We start from the raw sequence: 25,334 nt of genomic DNA, 5'->3' as shown, positions 1-25,334 counted from the left end.
TCCATGTCCAAAAACGGGCTCAGAGAGGTAGATGCCAACTTTGTCCATGGTTTGTCCTTGTGATTTGTTGATGGTCATGGCAAAGGCAGGTTGAATGGGGAACTGTCGCCGTTTAAGTGTAAAAGGTAATTCCAGGTCAGAACTTGTAAGGTCAATTCTAGGAATTAGAACAGTATTGTGAGCATGTGATCTTGTAAGAAGTTTTGCTTCAATAACATTGTATGGCATGGTGTTGACGACTAAACGTGTACCATTGCATAAACCCTGTTTAGTGTTAAGGTTTCTTAATAGCATGATTATTGTTCCGTTTTTAAGGCTAAGATTGTGTTGTGGTAATCCGGCTGGGTTAATAGTGTTCTAATATTCTAAGGGGAAATTGAGATGGTCATTGTCGTCATCAGAGTCAACTTTGTCAGAGCTTAGAAAGAGCTGTGCCTCTCCAGGAAGTAATGAAATGACCTGGTTATTAATGTGATCAACATTAATATTTTTTGGACATAATATAGTTCGTTGTGTTAAAAGGGGTATTTGGTGTAATGAGATTGCTGTTCCAAATATCTCCGTAACTCTTTTGAAAGCAATGCCAATTGTCTGCGTATTTTAAGGTGGACAGAAGAATAGCCAAGCGCATGGCATGTGGAACAATAGCTAAGCACTGTGTAAAATCTCCTCCTAATAAAAGTACCTTTCCTCCAAAGGGAATATTATTATTCATCAACGTTTGTAGAAGTTTATCAATGGTGTTGAGTAAGTGACTGGATGCCATTAGATGCAAAAGCAAATGAACTATTGTAGGATCTAATGCAGTTCATAAAGTTTTTACTTTCAGGTACTTCGTTAGTTAGAAGCTTCTGTAGATATGCAGGATATGAATGTAAAGGAGGCAGTCTAATTTGACCCTTTTGACAACAACGTGTAAATTCATTACTTGTATTGCCAGTTGTTTCTTCAGGGAAGTTAAGTGAATGACAATGATTGCAAATGACATTCATTAATCCCAATGAATTTTCATGAATAGTGGACTCATTATTGAACGCGTTGTCAGCTAACTGGCGCAATCGTTTAGCAGGTGTCTGTCGTTGATGTCGTTGACGTGTATCTTTTGTCTGTGCCGTTTGAGAGGCGCGTCGTTGTATGTGCAGGATTTGGGACGTGCTATTCTGGAGCTGTAATCGATTTGCCTGTGCTGTGTGAGAAGCCCGTTGCAGTTTACGGCGTTCATTGTTTGTACTGAGCCTTGCCCGTTTTTGTATGTCGGTTAGTCGAGCTTTCTCTTTTTGGAGCCTTGCCTGCTTGTTTTCCGGCATTTCAGATGCGCGTTGTAGACGTCTGCGTTTATTTATTTTTGTCCCTTCGCTGCTGTTTTTGTATCTCTGAGACTCGAGGTGTTTCGTTTTGAACCCATGCCTGTTTCGATGCAGCACTTTGAGACGCGCGCTGCATGCGTCTACGTTCATTGTGTCTGTCCATCTGCGCTCGTTTCTGTAACTGTGTTAGTTGAGCTTTGCGTTTTTGGAGCCGAGACATTTTTTCTTCCGGGGTTTCAGAAGCGCGTTGTAGGCGCCGACGTGTATTGTTTTTTTTCATGCGGGTTCGTGTGTTTGGTCCCGTCACTCGAGCCGTATCGTTTTGTACCCGTGATCGTGAATTCATGACTTGTTTGTTCTTCAGCGTTAGAAATATGGATAAGTAATAAGGAGGATCGCACTCACTGTTAATATGGAGCCTTTTCTGTGGTTGAACGGTTAATAGTGCATCAGTGTAATGAGATCAACCTATGCTGCATAATTTGAATGTGTTCAGATGACGTATGTTTAATACGGACGGTTCGTTCAGTAATGGGGCTTTGCGTCTCATTTCTTATTTATGTTAGTGTGGTCGTGGGTCCGAATCGTCCTTTTTGTGTATGTTTCGTGTGCTATGTCCGTAGTCTGTCCCGTTTTGTGTCCAATGGGTTTGTGTGGCGCTCGCGTCCGACCTCTTTTTTTTTTGTGTGCTAGGGGCGCGTTGCCTCACTTTTTTTTATCTCTATTAGTGGAGGGGGTGTTTGTGTGTCGTGGGTCTGAATCCTCTTCTTTGTGTGCGTACCGTTTCGTGTGCTATGTGGCGCTTGCGTCTGACTCCTTTCTTTTTGGTGTTCTAGGGGCGCGTCGCCTCATTTCTTATTTCAGTTACTGGAGGGGGGCTTTGTGTGTCGTGGGTCTCAATTCTCTTCTTTGTGTGTGTTCCGTTTCGTGTGCCATGGGCTTCGTGCGGCGCTGTGTGCGGCACCGGCGTCTGACTCCTTTTTTCTGTGTGCTATGGGCGCCTCATTTCTTATTTTACGTTGCTTTCCATCCGGTTTCCGTTGCTTGGAAGGGGGGTTTTGTGGGGGCGCCTGCGCAGTACGTCTTTTACGTCCACGGCCCATGTCCGGATGTCCCTGCGTCCATCCGGTTTACCATTCTCGTTTAGTAATATGGATCTGATAATTACTTTAAAAAGTACTGTAAGAGGGCTGTAAATCCCACAACATTTGATAGATAAGCCAATATTGTTACCCAAAATGCTGTTAATTTATAAAATATATGACCATGCAATTAAATCTTTGACTTGGATGTTACAGGTTGCATTGAATAAATAAAGCTGAAAAAATATTTTGTGTGTGTGTTTTCATTTTAGGCTATAAAGCAACACGATGTGAATATTTTCAAAGGGGGAGGTTCCTTTCTATACCCATTGTTTCTTCAAGTGTGGACACTAGTGAGAGAATTAGTGAATTTGTGCCTTAAAAGATTCATTTTCAAAGCTTGACTTATAGTGAGAGAAATAATTGTGTTAAGGGAATTTCATATTTATAACAGAGTTTATCTAAAGGTGCAAGTGCAGTGTCGACATACAAATCTCTGATGGTCTAGATATCTGTATGGCTTTCTTAAATTAAAAATTGAACAATCAACATAGATCGATAGATAGATAGATAGAGATAATTTATTAATCGCAAGGGGCTCGACATACAAAATGATCATGTTATGCAGCTACAGAAAACATAACCTCCGCCTTAAAGTGTTTTCTACATTGCATTCATATTTTGAGTGAGTAAAGCACGATATGATTACTAGTAACCTGAACATAATTATTATCGAAAAATGCATTCTTACCTTTATGTACTTCCAATGACTACAATTACAAATATTTCAACCCAGTACAAAATAATGGAGTTCTCAATAATCTTCAAATTAATATTTTTTCACTCCAGAAACCACTGCCTTAAAATGTATAGCTTACCAACTTACCTCAGCTTCTGCTACTATTTCATATTTTGATTTTTTGCCAGGTAATGTGCGAATCAGATTGAGAAGACCATCTTCATCAAGAATTCTTGTGCCTAAACTTTCTGCCTGTAAATACATATCATTTAAAACAATTTGCATGGAAAACAATAATATGTCTTATATATTTTAAATAGTATAGCTACTTTGAAGTGGAAAACAATATCAGAAATTCAGTTAGTACAAAAAAAGAAAAGTGTTCCTGTCTTTATGCTTGTATTTTCTTCATGCTGGTAAAAATATATTAAGCTAGCAAAAATTACATGTTTACAGCTATCCATTTGAAATACATGTATGTTAAAATATAAACCCTATTACTTTGGAGAACCTATGATGTTGTGATGTTGTTTTAATGCCATGTACAATAAAAACCGAGTATATACAGTTTTAGTTCACTTTACACTTATAAAGCAATGTTTACATAATTAGCTTCCTCTTACATTCATTTCTAGATAAGTGACATTTACTTTGTTGTTTTACTTTTATGGCTAACCTCTCACAGCAGGGGATATAAACTGATTTACCAGTATCGTGGGTGGTATGTACGTTTCTCCCTACATTTTACAAATTTGTACTGGGGATCCAATTTTGCTGTATGAGCAGCTGTATGATGAGTAAAAAGAGAAAAGGCTACAAAATACACAATATGAAGTGACCTCTCAAAATGTAAATATGAGATAGTTCACTAATCTGTAACTGAAGTCTCACAGAATATGTAATCTGTTTTAAGATAAGATGAGCTTGAGAAATTTCCAGAATGTCTACAGCACACTCTATTTGAGATATCTCAGTGAAAATCAAAGTGTCCCAACAAATTTCCTTAAATTAAATGTGCCATATTTAAAGAACTGGTCAATTAGGAATCAGATTGTTTCATGTCGGGAGGCAGACAGACAGACATGGCAACCACACATGGTGATTTTAAAATAATATGAACTTACACATTAAAACAGTAGATATTTCAACTTGATCTACCAGCACTATCCCCTGAAGTGCACACTTTAGGTTAAAAGTTTCTTTTTCTATACTTTAGTGATATTTCATGAGACATACACCAAAACTGTGACACACATTTTTTCATTATAGGACTGTTTATTTGTTTATTCATACCTATGGCCTTCTGGAAAAGCTCCAAACTGCACTAGAAAATGATAATTTAAAAAATTCATTTTGTTAAATCAATGCTTTCCCTTTTAAAGCATGTCAAGAAAGTTGCTTCATGTAAGAAATTTAACATGTATTGGATTTGTAAAGAACAGAAGCCAATGCAAAAAATTTAAGTAGCTATCAAAAAATGTGCATATGTTGTCTTCTATGAGTCTTATCTGTATTTGTCTTTCCAAAATATCAAAATTTACTGTAAAATATGAAAACTAAGCAACTGAAAATTGTTTTATATGAAGCCATTAACTCTTTTATTTTCTTATTGTAAGATTTACCAAAAAATGTTTACTTTAAAATTATTTAGCTTAAGAAATCCTGACAAGTAAATTTTGCTTTACCATACTGGGAGATTTTTTTGCTTAAAACAAAAACAAAAAAAAAACTTCACTTTCTAGCTTTTTTTTCTTGTTTTTGCATATGTATTTTTTACAGTGTATCTGTTTTACAGGCTTGACAGTACATTTATGCAAAACATATCTTTACATATAATGTTAAAGAGTTCTAGCACATAGGCATGGACTCCTCCTTTGCATGCTTCTGGTAGCCCCTCTGAATAAATACAGTGGAACCTCTAGATACGAGTTTAATTCGTTCCAGCACTGAGCTTGTATAGCGAATTTCTCGTATCTAGAACAAACTTCCCCATTGAAAATAATGGAAATCCAGTTAATCCGTTCCGCACCCCAAATATATTAACATAAAAATCAATTTTCCTAACAAATAACACTGATAAATTATATATACTGTAGTCTACCTTTAATAAATAACACTGGTAAATAATATAACTGATTATTAAAAGAATCAAAACAGGTGTCCAAAGTGCAGTAGAGCATTCAATAAATCTTTAAATAAATAATCCTTAAAACAGTTGTGAAGTGGAGGTTTAAAATACACAAGAATAACAATCCTTTAACACGAGGTTAAAACGTCAAAAGGATGCAGTCTTTAAAAAACAGATGACAATCCCCGGTGCTTCTTCTCTGTTAGCGTCTCACCTGCGGGCTCTGCAACAGGCGAGACACTCTTAATGCAGCTGACCTTCTCTACACCGTCCTGCTTCAGCTGTTTGGCTCGCCTGTTCAGCTACACGCGAGCCTGCACTCGCTTGCTCTCCCGCACCGACTTCCTACGCCTGCCTGCCTGCCGCAACCTCCGTTCTCTCTCCTCTCTTTTCTTTTACTTCTTCTCCCCCTTAACCAGCTCGCACTTCTCTATATACGCGGGGAGGACATGGCAGCTGCAGCCCATCAGCCACAGGAACAATCATGGATGTGGGCAGTTTCCCACCTGTGCACTTAAGTGAGAAACGCAGACACCGCAGATCGCGGCTCGCAACTGCTACCACGCCCCCTCGCTAAGCCGCGAGCTATACCCACAGCCTGGCTCGTGGCTCGTTACGCGAGCCAATGCTCGCATTTAGATCTGAATTTTTCGCTCATACTTTCCTCGTATTTTGAATTTCTCGTATACAGAGGTGATCGTATCTCGAGGTTCCACTGTACATCTGAAAATGATAACATTGCTGCATTTGGATTTGTTAACTTACTTTAAATGTTTCCCTTTGCTGCCACTTATGACTAAACCTTTTTTTCTTTTTTTGTTTTTTTAACTGAACTACGCTTTCCAGAATAAACTAACAGAAAAAGGCAAACAAGATAGCACACCAGCTCTTTTGCTTCAAATCTATGAAAGTTCCTCTCTGATTTATTTATACTATGCAGATTAAATTATCTGAATTTATGAACTCAAACTAATTACAAGGTCACCAAAGGGCATCTGTAGGTACACATATACTGAATGCAAATTTTAAGCTTCCAATGCAACTGGCATTACTGAGTTGTATTAGTACACAAAGTCCCACACACAGGTATAAATAGCTACATAAAGGCACAGAAGAAAGAGTGCATTTGTCATTTTTTTCACACTGAAAAAAGGTATCCTGATTCACTGACACACAATGAAACAATTTATAAAAGAACAAGCAAAAAAAAGCAGTTTACCTTTTCAGTTTTGGAGGCTCCACTATCTCTGCCCTGCACCAAATAGTTTGTTTTCTTACTGATGTTTCCAGTCACTTTGCCACCATAGCGCTCTACCAGTGATTTGGCTTCATCGCGCTCCAATGATTCAAGAACTCCAGTGAGCACAAATGTCAAACCCTCCAAACAATTATCTGCACCCTAAAAAGGAAAACACTTATTGATACTTTAGCAATTACCTTTATTTTATAACTTATCTATAAAAAAATAACATACTGTTATCAGCACTAAATATGTTAATTTACTATACATCACTTAAATTCCTAAACATGACAATGAGTACTGTGAACTGCAAATTGAGTATTAAAACATATGAAAAAACCTACTTGATACTGGATGACATTTTAATTACTAATAAATTAACATTTTTAGTATATATTTTTCATATTTTATCGAACTGCACAGCACACATTCAGAATTGCTCATAAATTTATAGCTTTTTTCTGGCTTTCATATTGGCATCCCAGATACACACAGGTTCAACACAATACCCGGTTTATTTACAAAGTACACTGTACACAAATCACCAACACACAACACAATTCTTCTCTTCTTTGCTGCCAGTCCATTCACCTCCACTCCTCCACAGGCTTTGTCCTTTTCCACCCAACTCTGACCATCGAGTGGTGGTAACTGGCTCCTTTTTATAGGGCACCCAGAAGGATAGCAGGTGCCCAACGAGCTTCTTCTGGCCACACTTCTGGGTGTGGCGGAAGTGCAGCGAAATAGGGTCCTGTAAATGTCCATGCACCCCCTAGCAGGGACCACAGACCCAACAGGGTTGAGCTTTCATGCTCATGACCCGTTGCCCCACTGCACACCAAGGGGACTGCCCTCTGTCAGTCCGGGGGAGAAACATTCTTAAAAATACACTCTCCTCCAGTCCTTCCATGCTCTGGGTGTCCCGGCCGGGTAAGGGTTCCAGCCATCCGCCACACAGCATACTATGAAACATGCCACAGAGGGTGTAGAATTTAAGACACCAGAAAAACATGGATAAACCAGCTTAGCATTAGAAAAAAACAGAAAGGAGCTAAATATGAAATCTATATGTTTAGAATAATTTTATTTTGTATGGACTATTTATTGTTGTTTTTAGCTATAACTAAATTGATATTTAAACTTCAGTTTGTTTTTAACCTAAGGTTAATGTGGAACCAGCACATGATGCAAACTAGTCCATTAATAACTATTGGCTCCTTTTTCATGTAATGTACAGGAGAATACCAGAGGAGCAGATACATGGTAAATTTACAGAAACAAGGCGGACATAGTGTGTCTGCAATATTCTCATACTAGGTCTGTAAATATTCAATGTATTTCTTACCTGGGGGATTTCTTTAGATCCCAGTGCTCTTGGGCCTTCCCTGTTAAGGTAGTTGCGATATGCCTGGTAGTTTTGTCGTTTACTGGCAGATTCTTCTGGGCTTTTTGACTATAAATAAATAAACAGTTTAAACACGGTACAAAAATCTTTGGAAATAAATATGCCTCAATTAAAAATACATTTTATGAACATGTGTATTAATGCTTCCGTTTTTTAATGCTAGAACTACATTATTTAAATTCTTTTTTACCTGAGATTTCTTTGGAGAAATTTTCTCAGTCGTTTTACAGCTGGTTTTCTCCTCCTTCAGAGAAGCAGAACTTGATTTAAATGAAGTAGATTCAGCTCCATCCATACTTGCTGTCTGGATTGAAGCCTCTTCTTTCCTCTTCATTTGGGCTAACTTAGCACTGGCTTTTACAGGTGAGGGCTTTTTGGGAGATTTCTCCTTTATGGTGGACTGTGAGTCTGTAGTTGTTTTATTCAGTTCTCTCGCACTATGCTCCAAATTTAATTTTTGAGCTTTCAAAGGCAGAAAATTATAGCACGTTAAAAATTTATTTAATTAGAAACTGGCCATTCAAATGATTCTGACAACAGAAAAATGAAAATTCATTCTTCAACACAATCTCTGTGCCAAAGAAAAAAAATTCTACAAAACGTTTAGCTCCAGTATTTGCACCAAACATCACTAATAATGTATATTGTTAGTGCATTAAAATCAGTTATTCCGTTCAAAAATATTAAACAAAATCAATTATGAAACTTTCAGCTTTCATGAAAGAGACTATTGTTCAGCAGAAATATTATGTGCATTCAAATAAAACAAACCCAGGATTTTTACCTGATAATTTTTCATTTTTTTTGTCTGGTTTATCTGGACTTTTTCCAGTTGATGATGATACAGATGTCTTTTCATCATCTAAGTTCCTCTTAACCTGAAGATGACACTTAAGAGTTATTAATATGATTAACAATATATGTAAATAACAGAACAATGAGAAATCAAACAAAATGACACTTTTTATTGGCTTACTAAAAACATTACAATATCCCAGCTTTCGAGGCAGCTCAGGCACCTTCTTCAGAAGAAGTACTGTATGCCTAAGGGAAGTAAGCAGCAGGCTTGCAATTGAGTATAGGGCTGCAGTAAGGGCGCTCCTATTGGCTTAGCAGGGGGAGTATGAGTGGCCCCGCCATGCATCTCCCAGGCAGAGGCAGGTGAGTGGGGTTCAGGGGGTGTCCTACAGATGCCAAGGAACTGGCAGCTGGGAACTCGAACCCAGGAAAAAGGGATGACTGAACCTGTTGGCAGGTGGGCATCCTGCAAGACCCTGATGGGATAAGCTGAGGAGACACCAGATTTTAGGAAGGGGCATTGGGTCTTGTGTTTTTAAGGAAGGGACTGCCTGGGATTTTAACCTTGTTTTAATTGGATTATTCATTGATATCAACCTCCACTTTGCACATTATTTTATTGATGATTTATTAACTATAAGTGAAGCAATGCACTTTTGGACAATGCTTTCTTTATGGAATAAAGCACTGAAACACTTTGCACCAATCCCTTTGGTGACTGGGTGTGTCCTCATTTGCCCACCTCAACCTAGGGCACATTATCAATGGTTCTGCGTTCAAATGGCTACTGGAAGTAACATGGAGTGTGGAGCCAACACGGATTCTCACAGCTAGGTATTCTACTGTGAAGTCTACAGCACATCGAAGGGTATTTTTTCCCTGTGGAACCTTGAACACATCAAAGTTTTCCCCCAGATAAGGAATTAGACCTTGAATGGGTGGAAAACTAACATTTCCTTCCAGTACCAAAGATACCAAAATGCTGGTACTATACTAGTTTTAAATACTGGGGTTTTTCAGAACAAGAATACGGTGCAACCTTAAAAAAATAATTTATAGATATTGTTATAGATATATATATATATATATATATATATATATATATATATATATATATATATATATATATATGGTTGAAATAGTTTACTGTCAAATAATGCAAAGAGTACGCGACACGTGTTTCGCCCTAATTCTGGGCTCATCAGGCGTACTCTGTGCGTTGTCCCAGCTGCACTGAATAAGCGCAGGCGCTCTAACATCACCCCTCCCCTGATCTTACTTAGAGAGTCAGGGACAACGCACATGTTGTTCTTTTTTTCTTTCAGTACACGTGGCTTCCCTGTTTATTTCTATATCTAGTGACTTCTCTGCCTGTCTGTCTCTCTATTACGCAGTGCTCTGTCTGTCTGTGTGTTATGGATCTTAAAAATAAGTTATAAGGACAGTTGTTCCTGTTAATTGCAGTCTCAATTGTTAAAAAAATATTTGAAAAGGAGCATCCCACATGAAAATATAACGATCTCAGTAACTGACAGTGCATACCAATGTATAAATTTTATGTCCGTTTGAGGTTTAAAAGAAAAGAAAAAAAAAGCAACACTTCATCCCCAGCGGGGAATCGAACTCAGGTCTGTGAGGCAAGGAAAAGCAGCTCTGCGTTAAGAGGCAAATCTTAACGCACTACGCCACAGAAGCTGTTGAATCATTCTTGAAGCTGTTGTGAAAGTGTTTATTTGATCTTTGGAACTCGGGCTTTATATATTCTATAGTTTATGCCTACTACATTTTGTAACATTTATTACTAAAATATGAAAAAGTTTCTGTTTTAACAATGTGTTTACACAGATTACTTTAGAATAATGATCTGTTATTTCCACTGTAAAACTCCACTTCACTCCCAGGTAAACAATCAATGCGTGAGCTGGGAAAACTTCGCTCACGTTCTAAGTCGGTGGGGGGATGGAATAGCCAGCTGCTGGCAGCTTGTCTTTTATCAGCACATTTAGAGGACAAAGGATGCTGGCGGAGAGGTGTGAACGGATTTAAGAAGCGATTTAAGGTGGGCCGGATATACAAGTTTTTTCGTAGGCTCTGGTAATTCTAGTGTTAAGAGGTGCTTAATTCAATTAAGTCATTATTTAGCAGTGCATTAAGACTCTACAGTAATTTTGATTGTTTAATTGTACTTTGACACTTCTGTGTCTCATATGCCATACCAATTTGAGAATTAATACATTAGCCTCATTTTCTAATTGCCTTCTTTTCAACTTGTCTTTAGGAAGGCATTCAAATTCAGGTTGCACTTGCTCAAGTAGCATTTTGTTAGACAGTCAGATTTCAGGTCATTGTTTAAGTTTAAACTAAGTCATTAAATTTGTAAAAATTCTTTTGTTTTTATTCTACATTAATTTTGCGATTCAGTGTATACCTACTTCATGATTTATGTATTTATTTTATGATTACTTATTTTAAATGTTAGATGCAATTAATCATGATTAATTCCATACAAACACACACAAAGTATATACACATATACAATATATAAATAAAAATATATATATCTCTAAAGCCAAGCCCAACGTTTCTTTTGAGTTTTTTTTTTTGTATATATGTGTTTATTGTAATATTTACATTTGTGTTTACTTATTAATTGAACAGCTGTGAAAAGACACATTTCCAAATAAAGTTCTATCTGTCCATTTATTTCATTATGCAATACTATTTGTTCTCACTATTCACACACACAAAAAAATCAATTTATACCTTTTTATGTTTTGGAGATTCATCTAGCATTGCCAGTGTTCTTGCAAAATCTTCATCCTCATGAAGTTGTCTTTCTAACTATAGGTAAATAATAAAACAACATTTACAAATGCTGAACAAAAATTATGTATTTTATAAACTTGCTTTTATATCACAGGATGATTGAGCGCCAGAACCTCTGTCCTCCCACAAGGCAAGAACAGCAAATGGGACAAACCAATCGGAGTTACACGGCTAGGACGTATTAGGGATAGTGGAACTTGCCAAGAAAAATCTGCCAAAAACCAAATCGGTATCCTGGTATTTATCAGACTACTGCACTGACCACTAAACCATCATGTACCCCTTTGAACAAAATATCATTAAACATGTTTGAAATAATCATTTTCGTCAGACAAACCAATGCTATTTTGAATCTCAATGGTCAGGTGTCAACTCACCCCAGAAGCAACTAAACCAATGTGACATGTCTTGTTGATTAGGATAACAAAATATAACTAAATTATAAAGTGAATAAAACACTATACTGACAACTAAACACAGTTAGGAATACGAACAGTACAGTAATCCCTCGCTATATCGCGCTTCGACTTTCGCGGCTTCACTCTATCGCGGATTTTATATGTAAACATATTTAAATATATATCGCAGATTTTTTGCATGCTTCCTCAGTTGGTTTGCCCAGTTGATTTGATACAAGGGACGCGATCGGCAGATGGCTGAGAAGCTACCCAACCAGAGCACGTATTACGTATTAAATAAAACTCCTCAACTATATTGTGAGCACAGGGGCTGTTCGCACCCCTAGAGGATACGGCCACTCCTCAAAAAACGCTGAAAGATTACCTTCACATTGCTCTCTTCCTTGCTGGGCTTACATATGGCTGCTTTATCAAGCAATATGCTTCCCGCACTGCGCTTCACATACTTAAAAGATCAAACAGCACGTATTGATTTTTGATTGTCAGAGCAAGAGAGAGAGAGAGAGAGAGAGAGATAGAAAAGAAAACATTCTCTGCTCCTGACGGAGGGGGTGTGAGCAGGGGGGCTGTTCGCACCCCTAGACGATACGGATGCTCGTCTAAAAATGCTGAAAGATTACCTTCACGTTGCTACCTTCTGTGTGCAGCTTTTAAGTAAGCTTATACTTAAAAGCTCGAAGGGCACGTATTGATTTTTGATTGTTTTTCTCTGTCTCTCTCTCTCTGACATTCTCTGCTCCTGACGGAGGGGGTGTGAGCAGAGGGGCTGTTCACACACTGGCCTAGAGGATACGGACGCTCCTCTAAGAAATGCTAAAAGACTACCTTTACATTGTACATCCTTGCAGCTGCTTTGTCCGGCGGTGCTTCACATACTTAAAAGCCAAACAGCACCCATTGATTTTTGTTTGCTTTTTTCTCTCTCTCTCTCTCTGACATTCTCTGCCCCTGACGCACACTCCTTTGAAGAGGAAGATATTTTTGCATTCTTTTAATTGTGAGATGGAACTGTCATCTCTGTCTTGTCATGGAGCACAGTTTCAACTTTTGAAAAAGAGACAAATGTTTATTTGCAGTGTTTGAATAAAGTTCCTGTCTCTCTACAACCTCCTGTGTTTCTGTGCAAATCTGTGACACAAGCATGACAATATAAAAATAACCATATAAACATATGGTTTCTACTTCGCGGATTTTGACCTTTATGGGGGGGGGGGGGGGGGGGGGGGTCTGGAATGCAATCCCCCCCCCAAAATCAAGGAGGGATTACTGTATACAAAATAGTAAAAGGACAAATTCAGACATTATTATCATGTAAATAATCACTGCAGGAAAATATCAAAAAGAATGCTGGCATTTTAACTCAAATGAATATGTAGGTCTTCACTATAGATTCTGCCAAGATTAAACTGAATTTCAAAGACAGGCAGCAAGTATACGAGAAGTCAGGACACTAATCCTGCAAACTGAAATAAGGTTTCACAAATGCTTGTTTCACATCATACTTGGTCCTAACAATATGCTATACAGATGGAATCAGAAAATATTAAAAGCAGTATTTTTCTAATAGTTAGTTGGCTTTCAGTAATTTTCCTAAAGTGCCTTAAAAGTTATTAAAATATCATTTTTTGAATACATAGCATCCCAACATCTTAAACATTACCATTATGCTAATTAACATTGATGGTCCACACTGGCCATCGGACCTTACTTCTTTTCTATATTAACTAATGTTGTCTTATTTTAATTTCTTATTTTGTCTTTCATTTTTCTTTTCTTCATTATGTAAAGCACTTTGAGCTACTTTTTGTATGAAAATGTGCTATATAAATAAATGTTGTTGTTGGTGGTACCACACAGGCATTTCCAGAAAACCTTCATTATAACCAATGTCATTATAACCAATTGTCTCCATCATTATCAGCTAATACTAATTTTACTGTTCATATTTCGATAAACAAAAAGATTAACTCACATATATAGTAATATGATTAGTTTTGCAATAAGAACTGTTATATAATTGCATAAAATCATATTAGGATTTCCAGTCTTGTGTGTGCATGTTCTATCAACAGAAGAAAGGAAGGAATGGTTTCCTGCCTTGTGCCCAATGCTGCTGAGGCAGGCACCAGTGCCATTCACCAATCCAATTCTCTTACAATTGTATGTGCATTTACAGAAGTATTAACTATCACAGTAACACACAACTAACTGAGCCATCTTCCAAACTAAGGTGTCACCTTCAAAATCATTTGATCATGTTTATCTGGCAGCTAATTACTGCATTAAAAAAAGAGGAGTCATTGTATTGCGTTATCTTAACCTACAGTGCTCCATGGATAGTAAAGTACTCAGCACCTGGGTCAAACACTGTACCTTATGACTGTTTAATGTACTGATCCTTACTGTTGTGCTTCGAATTCATTCACTCTAGTAAGTGAAAATTTGAAAAGTTTTACCATAAACCATCACAACAGACAACTCTGCATGAAACAAAGGAATCAATTACCTTTTCATTATGCTGTAAACAAAGAAATCATACATTTGAAATATTTCAAAACTAAGGAAAAGCAGGTTTTAAAAGGTGTTGAACTATTAATTTTTAAAAATTTAGTACAATTTCTAAACAGAATACTAATAGGAAAAAGGCAAGAGTTTACACCACTGGCAAAGAAAACAGTTTATTATCTACAGTACAGTACATCTCAATATTTTTCAATGCCTACTGGATGGAAGGAACAGTGCTTTCACTTCTCATACACAATATCGACACTGGAATACGAAGGGGGACCCAAAAATAACCGGAAATATTTTTAAAACGTGTTTAATTTAATTTTCTGTACAAACTACAATTAGTCTCCTTCAAAGTACTCTCCATTGGCGGAAATACACTTATCTAACCGTTTGTTCCATTGTTCGAAACATTTTTTAAATTCATCTGAAGTAATGCCCATTAATGCTTTGGTCGTTTCTTGTTTTACCTCTTCGACGTCAGCAAAACGTCTTCCTTTCAAGTCTTTTTTCATCCAAGGGAACAAAAAGAAATCACACGGAGCTAAATCCGGTGAGTAGGGTGGGTGGTTCAGGATTGTCATAGCGTTTCTTGCCAAAAACTGGCGAATGCTGAGAGCAGTGTGAGATGGAGCGTTGTCAAGATGAAAGAACCAATTGCCCGACTCCCACAAATCAGGGTGTTTCCTTCTCACACTGTTGCACAACCTACTTTTATAAAAAAATTCACTGAACACAAGCACAACCTTCCAGACTGATGGCACTTGGCAGACTGACTTGTGAGAAGTGTAACTAGATCGCCCCAACCACGTACTACAAGTACCAACCTAACAACAACAAAATTCCGGTTATTTTTGGGTCCCCCCTCGTATATATATTCAGATTTCCCTGGCAAGTCAGAGAAGAGATCAATTCAAAAGAAAATAGAATTAAATATACAACAAAAAAGATTCCCACCTCTTCATCCTCCTCCATTTGAAGTTGACGGGCAATTGCTTCATCTTCATGAGTGGAGTCATCAGTGCTCCCCACAGTCTGCAAAAGTAAGTATAACACCAAACATTTTATAAGAAATCTAGAGTAAACATAAAAGATGCATAAAAGTACTCTGTACATTCAACAGCATGACAACAGAAATAAATGCAGAAAAGACTTTAAAATATAAGATTTGTACCAATTACGTAGTATTGATGGGAGAAGTTTGCCAAAGCGTTTTTTTGTATGCAAAAAACACGTTTCACTGTGAACCTTGTCTACTGAATGTTGTCCTGGAAATTGATGTGTGGCTGGGCTTTGGCAAACTTTTGGTAATCAAAACCAGCATGACATCACAAAGCTGTAGGAGCCATGCACAAAACAAAACATTCATGTACGCATACCATAAGATTGTTGCTGATCTCCTTTGAACATACTTGATGACATGACCGGAACAGAATTTCAGCAGGTTTTCCACCTTGCATGCTTTATTTTATATCTATACTAATAAAAGGCAAAGCCCTCACTGACTGACTGACTCACTCATCACTAATTGTCCAACTTCCCGTGTAGGTAGAAGGCTGAAATTTGGCAGGCTCATTCCTTACAGCTTACTTACAAAAGTTTCATTTCGAAATTCTACGCGTAATGGTCATAACTGGAACCTGTTTTTTCTCCATATACTCTAATGGAGGAGGCGGAGTCACGTATCTCGTCATCATGTATTACGCCTCCTACGTAATCACGTGAAGTGAAAACAAGGAAGAGATTTACAGCCCGAGTCAAACGCGGGAACGAAGGTAAATGACGTTAATTGTTGAGTGTCTTTTAATACTGTGTAATTGTTGAGTGTCTTTTAATACTGTGTAAGCATACATATTAACAGATGTGCAATTAAACGTGTGCATTTACGGGGTGATTTCTCAGGCTTAAAGCTCGAAGTGATCACTCGAGTGAAGGCAGCTTCACAAAAAAACAGATCCTTAACAAACTGTTATTGGTATATTTTACCTCAATTTTAAAAGATTTTCTTTTCTTCTTAATAAAAATTTAAAAGCAGAACTTCGCCGGTGCGAACCACGGGGATTTGAGCGACTGACGCATACAGACATATTCATGAGTGCAGGTACTTCGGAAAGAAAGCACCGTGTAAACCTAAAGTTTAAATTAAGTTCATAGACCTACAAAAGGTTGCCATTGATTTCAGGCAAGATTGCTTTTCTCCTGTACAACTATACGTTGCATTCTCAAGAGTGTGCTTGCACGGCTTGGTCATATTACAACCGGAGTGCTGAACTGACAAACTGGTATACAAACAGAACAATCATAAAAACAGGATTAAATAAAAAGGCTGCTTCCGTTGGCGAAGCAACAAAAAAGGAAGACCTTATATGACGTTCGTTTATAAAACAGCGGAGAGGCTGTGTGAAGTCAGCTACACAAAAAAACAGATCCTTAAATTGTTAGTGGTATATTTTACCTCAATTTAAAAAGGTTTTCTTTTCTTCTTAATAAAAATTTAAAAGCAGTACTTCGCCGGTGCCAAGCGCGGGGATTTCAGCGATTGACACATACAGATATATTCATGAGTGCAGGTACTATGGAAACAGAGCACCGTGTAAACCTAAAGTTTAAATTAAGTTCATAGACCTACAAAAGGTTGCTATTGATTTGAGGCAAGATTGCTTTTCTCCTGTACAACCATACGTTGCATTCTTAACAGTAAGCTTGCAAGGCTTGGTCATATTCTAACCGGAGTGCTGAACTGACAATATATATATATATCTATTAGATAGATAGATGTGTATGTATGTAGATATGTATATTTGTGTATATATATATATGTAGATATGTAAATATGTATATGTATATATATGTGTCTGTATGTGTATATATATATGTGTGTATGTATGTATGTATGTATGTGTATATATATTATATATATATATATATATATATGTGGATGTGTATATGTATATATATATTGACAGCATTGTGGGTCCTGGCAGTGGATATGTAACAATGATCCCTGTGTGGTGGAGCAGCCTCTTGCATAGCACAGCATGGCTAATTATGCATGCAACTACTAGTGTACTGTGAGCATTGCACCTCCCACGACATTGCCACTACAGTGATCCCTCGCTATATCGCGCTTCGCGGCTTCACTCTATCGCAGATTTTATATGTAAGCATATTTAAATATATATCGCGGATTTTTTGCTGGTTCGCGGATTTCTGAGGACAATGGGTCTTTTAATTTCTGGTACATGCTTCCTCAGTTGGTTTGCCCAGTTGATTTCATACAAGGGACGCTATTGGCAGATGGCTGAGAAGCTACCCAACTTACTTTTCTTTCTCTCTCTCTTGCGCTGACTATCTGTGATCCTGACGTAGGGGGTGTGAGCAGGGGGGCTGTTCGCACACCTAGACGATACGGACGCTCGTCTAAAAATGCTGAAAGATTATCTTCACGTTGCTACCTTCTGTGTGCAGCTTTTAAGTATGCTGCACGGTGCTTCGTATACTTAAAAGCTCAAAGGGCACGTATTGATTTTTGACTTTGTTTCTCTCTCTCTCTCTCTCCCTGCTCCTGACGGAGGGGGTGTGAGCTGCCGCCTTCAACAGCTTTGTACCGGCGGTGCTTTGCATACTTAAAAACAAACAGCCCTATTGATTTGTTTGCTTTCCTCTGTTTCCTTTGAAGAGGAAGATATGTTTGCATTCTTTTAATTGTGAGACAGAACTGTCATCTCTGTCTTGTCATGGAGCACAGTTTAAACTTTTGAAAAAGAGACAAATGTTTGTTTGCAGTGTTTGAATAACGTTTCTGTCTCTCTACAACCTCCTGTGTTTCTGCGCAAATCTGTGACCCAAGCATGACAATATAAAAATAACCATATAAACATATGGTTTCTACTTCGCGGATTTTCTTATTTCGCGGGTGGCTCTGGAACGCAACCCCCGCGATGGAGGAGGGATTACTGTATACTCCATCCATCCACAGTGTAAATCCTACCCTTGTCACCAATTCCTTTTAGTATGAAGATTTGTTCTGAAGTGAGCCGTCAAAAGCAAGGCATAAAACCTGCAGTCTCCAACTCAGAGGCGAGCACTTGCAGCATGAACTAAATGGAAAAATTCCTTTAGTCAGCCATGCAGAGCCTATCTCTGAGCCGTGAGTGATGCACCTCCTGGTGACGTCAGCTGATCTTTCTCTGTGCCAGTCCCCACCATCTCAGGCAGCTTCACCACTACACTCCATCCGTCCACAGTGCAAATCTCACCCTTATCGCCAATTCCTTTTAGTTCGAAGATTTGTTTTTTGGTAAGAAGCTGTGACCCACAGTCTCTAGCTCAGTGGCATGTGTTTGCAACATGAGATAAATGGGGTACTCCTTTAGTCAGCTGCACAGATTCTATCTCTAAACACTATAAGCGGTGTGTCTCCTGGTGACATCGGATGATCTTTTTCTGTGTCAGACCCCACCACTACATTGTGCTTATCATTCAGCTTGTCAGCAGTAAAGCTCCAGAACTACCCGATTTATTGTAGACTGCAATCTTGATATGTCATGCAGAAACAAACAAAAAAAAAAAAACTTCAGGTGTTTGCTTGACTCATCTGAGTGTGTACTTTCCAGCAGCACAGAGCTTGGCGAGAACCACAAACGAATAGCTATTTGAATGGTAGATGTCCATCAAGAGTACGGCTGTAAAACTGATAATGAAATTCACTCTTAATCCTATTCATTGTTTATCATTGCAGTTGATTGCAAAATTAATATTTATTTTCCTACATATACATGTACCCAAATTGTTATTTATTCATGGATTTCTTTTTTTTTCTTGCTTGTTTTTTAATCTAATTCAGAACATTGACATTCAGCTACCTATTTGGTACTTAAAGTCTAATATTAATTTTTATCCTTTGTTATTAATGTCTTTACTTTTAATCCTCTGGTATTCACTTGAATATTTGTGAAAAGCTCTGGGCATGGTAAAGGTGAAATAAACAGTGTCCTCCATAATGTTTGGGACAAAAACACATTTTTCCTAGATTTAACAATCTGCTGCACAGTTTAAAATTACAAATTCAACAATTCAGACGTGTTTATAGTGTACATTGCAGACTTTAATTTAAGACTATTTGTATACAGTTCAGTAACACCATGTAGAAATGACACTCTTTATACATTATTATTTATACATTATTATTATTACACAGTGCCACGAGTTCAGGTTTGATTGCTAACCTAGTCAGTGCATTATGGAATTTGCATGTTCTGTGTAACTTCAGATATTGTTTCATAACTGGATATTTGATGTGTATCATTAAGCAATCTCAATTGCCAGATTAAGAATTTCCTGAAAAAAATACACTGTTAAAGTTTACAAATTGGTAGATGACATCAGCATCAGCAAATATCAAAAAAATAAATATAAGAGCAAATGTGTGCAGTGATCTTATTGCTCACAAAGGAAATCTCACTAATAAAAATTAAAACACTTTGAAATTAACATAATCTATATAAACCTGTTGCTGGTTAAAGTAACAAATGACATCAGAGCACACTTATTTGATTCTTGCATATTTTGATTATACTGGTAGCCTTAAACTGTCACATTATTATGAGAAAATGTAATCCTGTCACAGACAGTAAAACTGTCAGTACTGACATGTTATTTGACAACTTTAAAGAAAACTATGCTTTTACACTTACACAACTTTGTCATTGTGGACATTTTTGACAAGTAACACAAAACTAAAAAATGAGACAAAAACTAACAGTTATTTGCTTGGAAAAAAATAAAAATAAATAAAAACCAAAATCGATAAAATTAGAAAATAACAAAAAAATAAAAAATAAACTAAAAAATCTCATAAGTAGCATTATGCATAAACATTAACTGTGCTACCATCCACAGCTAAAATAGCATCAAAAACAGCTCAAAATGTCAGCATTCCACAGTTGTATCTTATTTTTCAGTTTTGTCTATGCAAGCATATATCCCCTTATTCTAACACACACTTTCCCAAGGAGAGCCATATGGTTTCTGTGGTTCTTCACTACTAATTAAAAAGAAGCAGATTATTATATGTAGGGAAAACTTATTAATGAAATGGTTTACTCATCCTTTCAGCCTGTCATTACTCAGAAATAAAATCAATTCATTATCTTCCTCCATTTATTGTTTGACCTTATGTAATTAGATGTGGGATTCAAGGATTGTATTTTCTAATGGAATGGATAGTACATACTGGAACAGAGCAATTTCATAGAACATTTGTGACATGCTTTCAAATAATTTGATAATTTTAAATTCACATCCAAATAGTTGCGCAGGAGCAAGATATATGTGAACAAATAAAAAAATTAGATTATTAGTCACTATATGGTATAAATTATTTTTTATTTAAATTACAGAATGCAAAAGATGGTACTGGAAAATTCAAAGAAAATTAAAAGATATGCTTTCAGACAATAAAATAATCTAATATAAATAGCTAAATCCACAACACTGGACCAATCTCTAACAAAATTTGCACACCTCCCTCATTTGATCAGTGGAAGATCATAGACAATGCCTCAACTCAAAACTTTGACCTTAGGGGTACATTTTTTTTGAAAGAGCCACCTGATGGCTCAGAGCAACCAGAACAGACTAAAGCTTGACTAGCAGACAAATGGACTACATCTTAAAATGACTTACCCTTGCAACACCAGTATGCTTCTAGTATAAAATAAATGCACTTCATAATACATAAGAAGTGGATAGAAGACAAGAATGGCTCAATGTTGTGAACATTAAGTGTTTTAGAAAACGCGGGACAATATTTTTTCAATGACAAGATTGATTTTTTATAACATTTACGTAATGATGAAATTTGTCTCAAACCATAATGCCACTGACTTAGTAAGACATGCTGTAGTGCTGGGCAATATTAACAATTACTATATACATATATATATATCTCCAATATCCTGATTATTCCTACTAATTAAAATTTTATTTAAAATTAAAGAACACAGTTTCCTCCAAAATTGTGTTTTGCAATGAACATCAACCTAAATCACTAGGAAAAGCAACAAGTGATCTACAGCAGGAATGTTTTACACATGAGCAATTGTATGTAGCATGGTCAAGAGCAAAGAGTTCTGGTGAACTAATAATAAAGGCCCTGGTAGGGGTATATTGTATACAGAAAAATAGTCAGATAACACGGCTAGTAATTTCATTATCATTACAGGTAGTTGCTGAGATATTTACATTTACATTTACATCATTTAGCAGACGCTCTTATCCAGAGCGACTTACAACAGTGTTTGTTAGTTTTTTTCGCATACCCCTTGGGGTCAGAGTGCAGGGTCAGCCATTGTACAGCGCCCCCTGGAGCAATTACAGGTTAAGGGCCTTGCTCAAGGGCCCAACAGAGTAGGGTCTCTTTTTGGCACTGACGGGGATTTGAACCGGCAACCTTCGGGATACCAGCGCAGATCCTTAGCCTCAGAGCCACCACTCCGCCCCATATATAAATAAGCATTAAGAACCCAGAGAAACGTTACACAAATATGTTTAAAAAGTAAATACTTGGGAGTTTAATGAAGTATGATATACAGGAAAAAAGCAGAAAATAACTGAAATGTTACAAAAAAATTAGTGTATCTGTACATACCGCTTTTCTCTTTGAACTTGCCACAAGCTTTTTGTCAGAGCGTTGCACAGAACTGTTCCCAAAGTAATCAAGTACTGAAGTAGGAGAAAATTTGGCAGGACTTTGCATTTTATGGGCTATAGGTTTAGTCTCCTTGGGCTTCGAAGCTTGCATTTTTGTTGTTCCAGAAAGGCTGTTTGCACCTAAGCCATTTTTTTGGGGAATCTGTGTTTTTTTCAAAGTTTCAAAAGTGTCTTCTTCATCTGAAACAAAATGTGATATCACATACACTTAATAATTTCCAGTAGAAATTGTGTTAACTAATAACTAAAAAAAGTATTTATATACTGTTTTGAAAATATATGACTGGGGATTGTCGATGTCATCTGCTTTCCCTCTCTCTCACCTTATGTTTATACACATATGCATGCTAACACAGCCATATATATTTATTTATATATATTTATATGACTCATAAAATGTAGGCTTACTATTGTGTATTGTAACCTTTATCAGTCTTTATTTTTTGTTACTTTAATTTTTTTTAAAGGATTGTAGCTATTTGCCAACCGTAACTGGCATATGGTCAGAATTCCGACCATAGTCCATCAAGTTAATTTTTTTTTTTTTTGAACATTTTAATTTCCCTTCTCATTAATTTTATGACACTGAGTGCATTATTAGTTTGAAAACATTTTGTTGAATTTTTAAGTGTAATTTTTTTTATATAAAAAAATCAAAAATGATTCCCTTGAGTTCAGACAACAAATTTTTACTGTAGAGTATTTTCAGTCTTTGTGCAGTTAGAGCACTTTTTTTACATATACAATTGCTGCCAATGTGAAATAGTGTAACTTGTGTACTGAGAACTTTTATTATCTCTGATGTTCTAAGTTTCACTTTCAAATTCAACTTTAGGTCTAAATATTTTTGAAAAAAGGACTAACACCTTTTAGCTATGTGTGTGTGTATGAGTTTTGTAACATTTGTACTCAAACACATGATCACTGCACATAAAGAAATTTATAATACCTTTATAATTGCTCTGTTTTCCTTATGAAACTGTACTTTGAGACATTAAGTGTAAGGTCAACATTATAAACATTAAAGCAAGGACACAACAATCAACATTTAAATACTATAAAAGTATATAATAGCAAAAAATATTATGCAATCTGGTCTGGATTAAGGCATATAGACAGCATAATCAAATTATAATGAACTAAGTAGAATGGATGCAGAACAAATGGATTATTCATGGTGCAATTTTTACATTTTTTCACATAAAATGACAGACTTTAATTCTTCAAGCAGTACTCAACAATTATAAGGCTTAACGAGTGATTAGAGAAAACATGGAAAGAAACCAACCCCTTTAGATTTGGTCTTCACTTCTGGTGGTTAAGTGTAGAAAACAATTTGAGTTACTGAATGATATGGAGTATTTTAAATTTAAATCAACAGGGCCACCCAAGGTAATCTACAGACCCAATCCGGACTAATATGTGGTTCCTGCTGAATTTAAGATTGTCTGAAATTGGATAAAGGAAATCTAACATAGTAAGCTGAATGTGCATTGGTCCCCCAGATACTGTATATACAATCATTCCCATTGAATCTAGTTCTGCCAGATTGTCCAACTATAGAGAAAGGTTCATAGGCTTTGTTTTGTTCCAAAATTTTCTCCTTGGGGAAGAGTACTTTGTGACCTCCTCTGCACTTTATTAGAGACATGTCTCTCAGAAGCACATTTAGGACTTAGCACAGATATGCAAAGTTCCTCCCCGTGGTATGTTTAGTCACTGAAATTTTTATTTCAAGACTGCACCTACACTTTATTCTACCTTTGGCAGAATGGGGTACACTTGGCAGTATACAATATTACAATGCTTATAAATATAAAGTGCTTTGAACATGGGAAAAATGCTACATAAGCAAAATGTATTATTATTGTGATTATTATACACTCAATCAGTAAGTGTTGTCAAGCTAATAGGTTATAGATATTAGGAAGACAAGAATGTGGAAACACAAAAGGAGGAAGGGCACTCAAGATTTTAGGACTAAGGAAGAACGTATGTGTCATTTAAGCAGCTGTTCCTCATTTTCACTCAATAACTGCAAGAATTTGATGCCTGCTGTGGAGGAGTTAGGAGGATGGCATATAGGTAAAGAACTAAAGTGCCTTGAGCATGGGAAAGGCGCTATATAAATAAAATGTTTTATTATTATTTAACTCTTGTGAACAACGATCAAAAAGTGATCTTAATCTACATGTTCTCTTTCTGGTTACATAATTATACTTTTTACTGATTTTGATTCATGTCTTGTTGATGATTGCAGCTTAACGCAGGAAGTCTAACCCATGCAGTGTTTCAACTCTATTTAATTCTGGCCTCTTTCTACATTTTTAACATATAATGTTTCCAAGTAATTTACTTTACTTTGCTGTAGTTCACCAAGGCAAGAGTCCTCTTACAGAAGCTGTCTATAATCCTATGAGTCAAAGAAATCACAAAATCCGTACTGGACACCAGTACCTACGAATCCCCATACTGGGACTAAATGAAAACTTGCTATTAGAGCTGATGAAAAACTTTAACAGGCTACCATTTAGAACAGTTACAGTTCTCACAGTTGAGGGTAGAAATAACCAGTATTAAATCTAAACAATACAGATCACACACAAAGATAAATTGCCATACAATCCAGCATCTCTTGAAAAGGTGAGGAAAATGGGGCCCTATATAAAGAAATCATAGCACCCAAAATGAATCTGGTCAATGAGAAGGGCAGAAGTAGGCAAAATAAAAAAGCATTATAGGACTGGTTGGATAAGCAGGGACAAATTATACACTTTCTTTTCTGGTCAAGGCTTTGCCAAAATGGTTTCTTGTGCTAAGCAGTCTTGCCCTGGAAGCTGGATGAGCCTACATAGCCTACTTCAGTATGGAGAGACAGATTCAACAACTGTGTTCTTAGCACTGATTTTTTTAAAAAAAAATAAATAAAAAAAAACCTGACAGACAGCAGATTCAGAACAAAGCCTGTTATGACATCAAATACTATTTATTAGAGTACCTTGATCAATTTCTTGGATTTAGAAAAGTAACATCCCAAACTAGTCTTTAAAAGAGTACAGAAAGTGGCCTAATCCTTTTTCGTTATCCTAAAATGCTGAAGCTTCACTTGGGTAATTTCTATTGTCTATTTGATTCACCAAAATATGGTCTGCAAGCCACTAAATCCTTT

At 36.7% G+C, this 25,334-nt stretch overlaps 1 protein-coding gene across 4 annotated transcripts in view; it reads right to left on the bottom strand.

The window, feature by feature from the left end:
* The window catches only part of rfc1 (replication factor C (activator 1) 1), a 62,638-nt gene that overhangs the window by 26,857 nt on the left and 10,447 nt on the right, over positions 1-25,334 (bottom strand). For all 4 annotated transcript variants that reach the window (XM_028801972.2, XM_051927380.1, XM_051927382.1 and 1 more), the window contains 8 exons: positions 22,104-22,345; positions 15,410-15,487; positions 11,463-11,540; positions 8,686-8,779; positions 8,092-8,363; positions 7,842-7,949; positions 6,476-6,655; positions 3,276-3,380 (listed from right to left, as the gene is read on the bottom strand). In XM_028801972.2, coding sequence (XP_028657805.2) covers positions 3,276-3,380; positions 6,476-6,655; positions 7,842-7,949; positions 8,092-8,363; positions 8,686-8,779; positions 11,463-11,540; positions 15,410-15,487; positions 22,104-22,345 — 1,157 coding nt within the window. The remainder of the gene's footprint in view (positions 1-3,275; positions 3,381-6,475; positions 6,656-7,841; positions 7,950-8,091; positions 8,364-8,685; positions 8,780-11,462; positions 11,541-15,409; positions 15,488-22,103; positions 22,346-25,334) is intronic.

This window comes from Erpetoichthys calabaricus, chromosome 5 (assembly GCF_900747795.2).
Source record: "Erpetoichthys calabaricus chromosome 5, fErpCal1.3, whole genome shotgun sequence".
Taxonomy (NCBI): domain Eukaryota; kingdom Metazoa; phylum Chordata; class Cladistia; order Polypteriformes; family Polypteridae; genus Erpetoichthys; species Erpetoichthys calabaricus.
The sequence above is the reverse complement of the archived record's forward strand: the minus strand, read 5'-3'. Positions and strand labels throughout refer to the sequence as shown.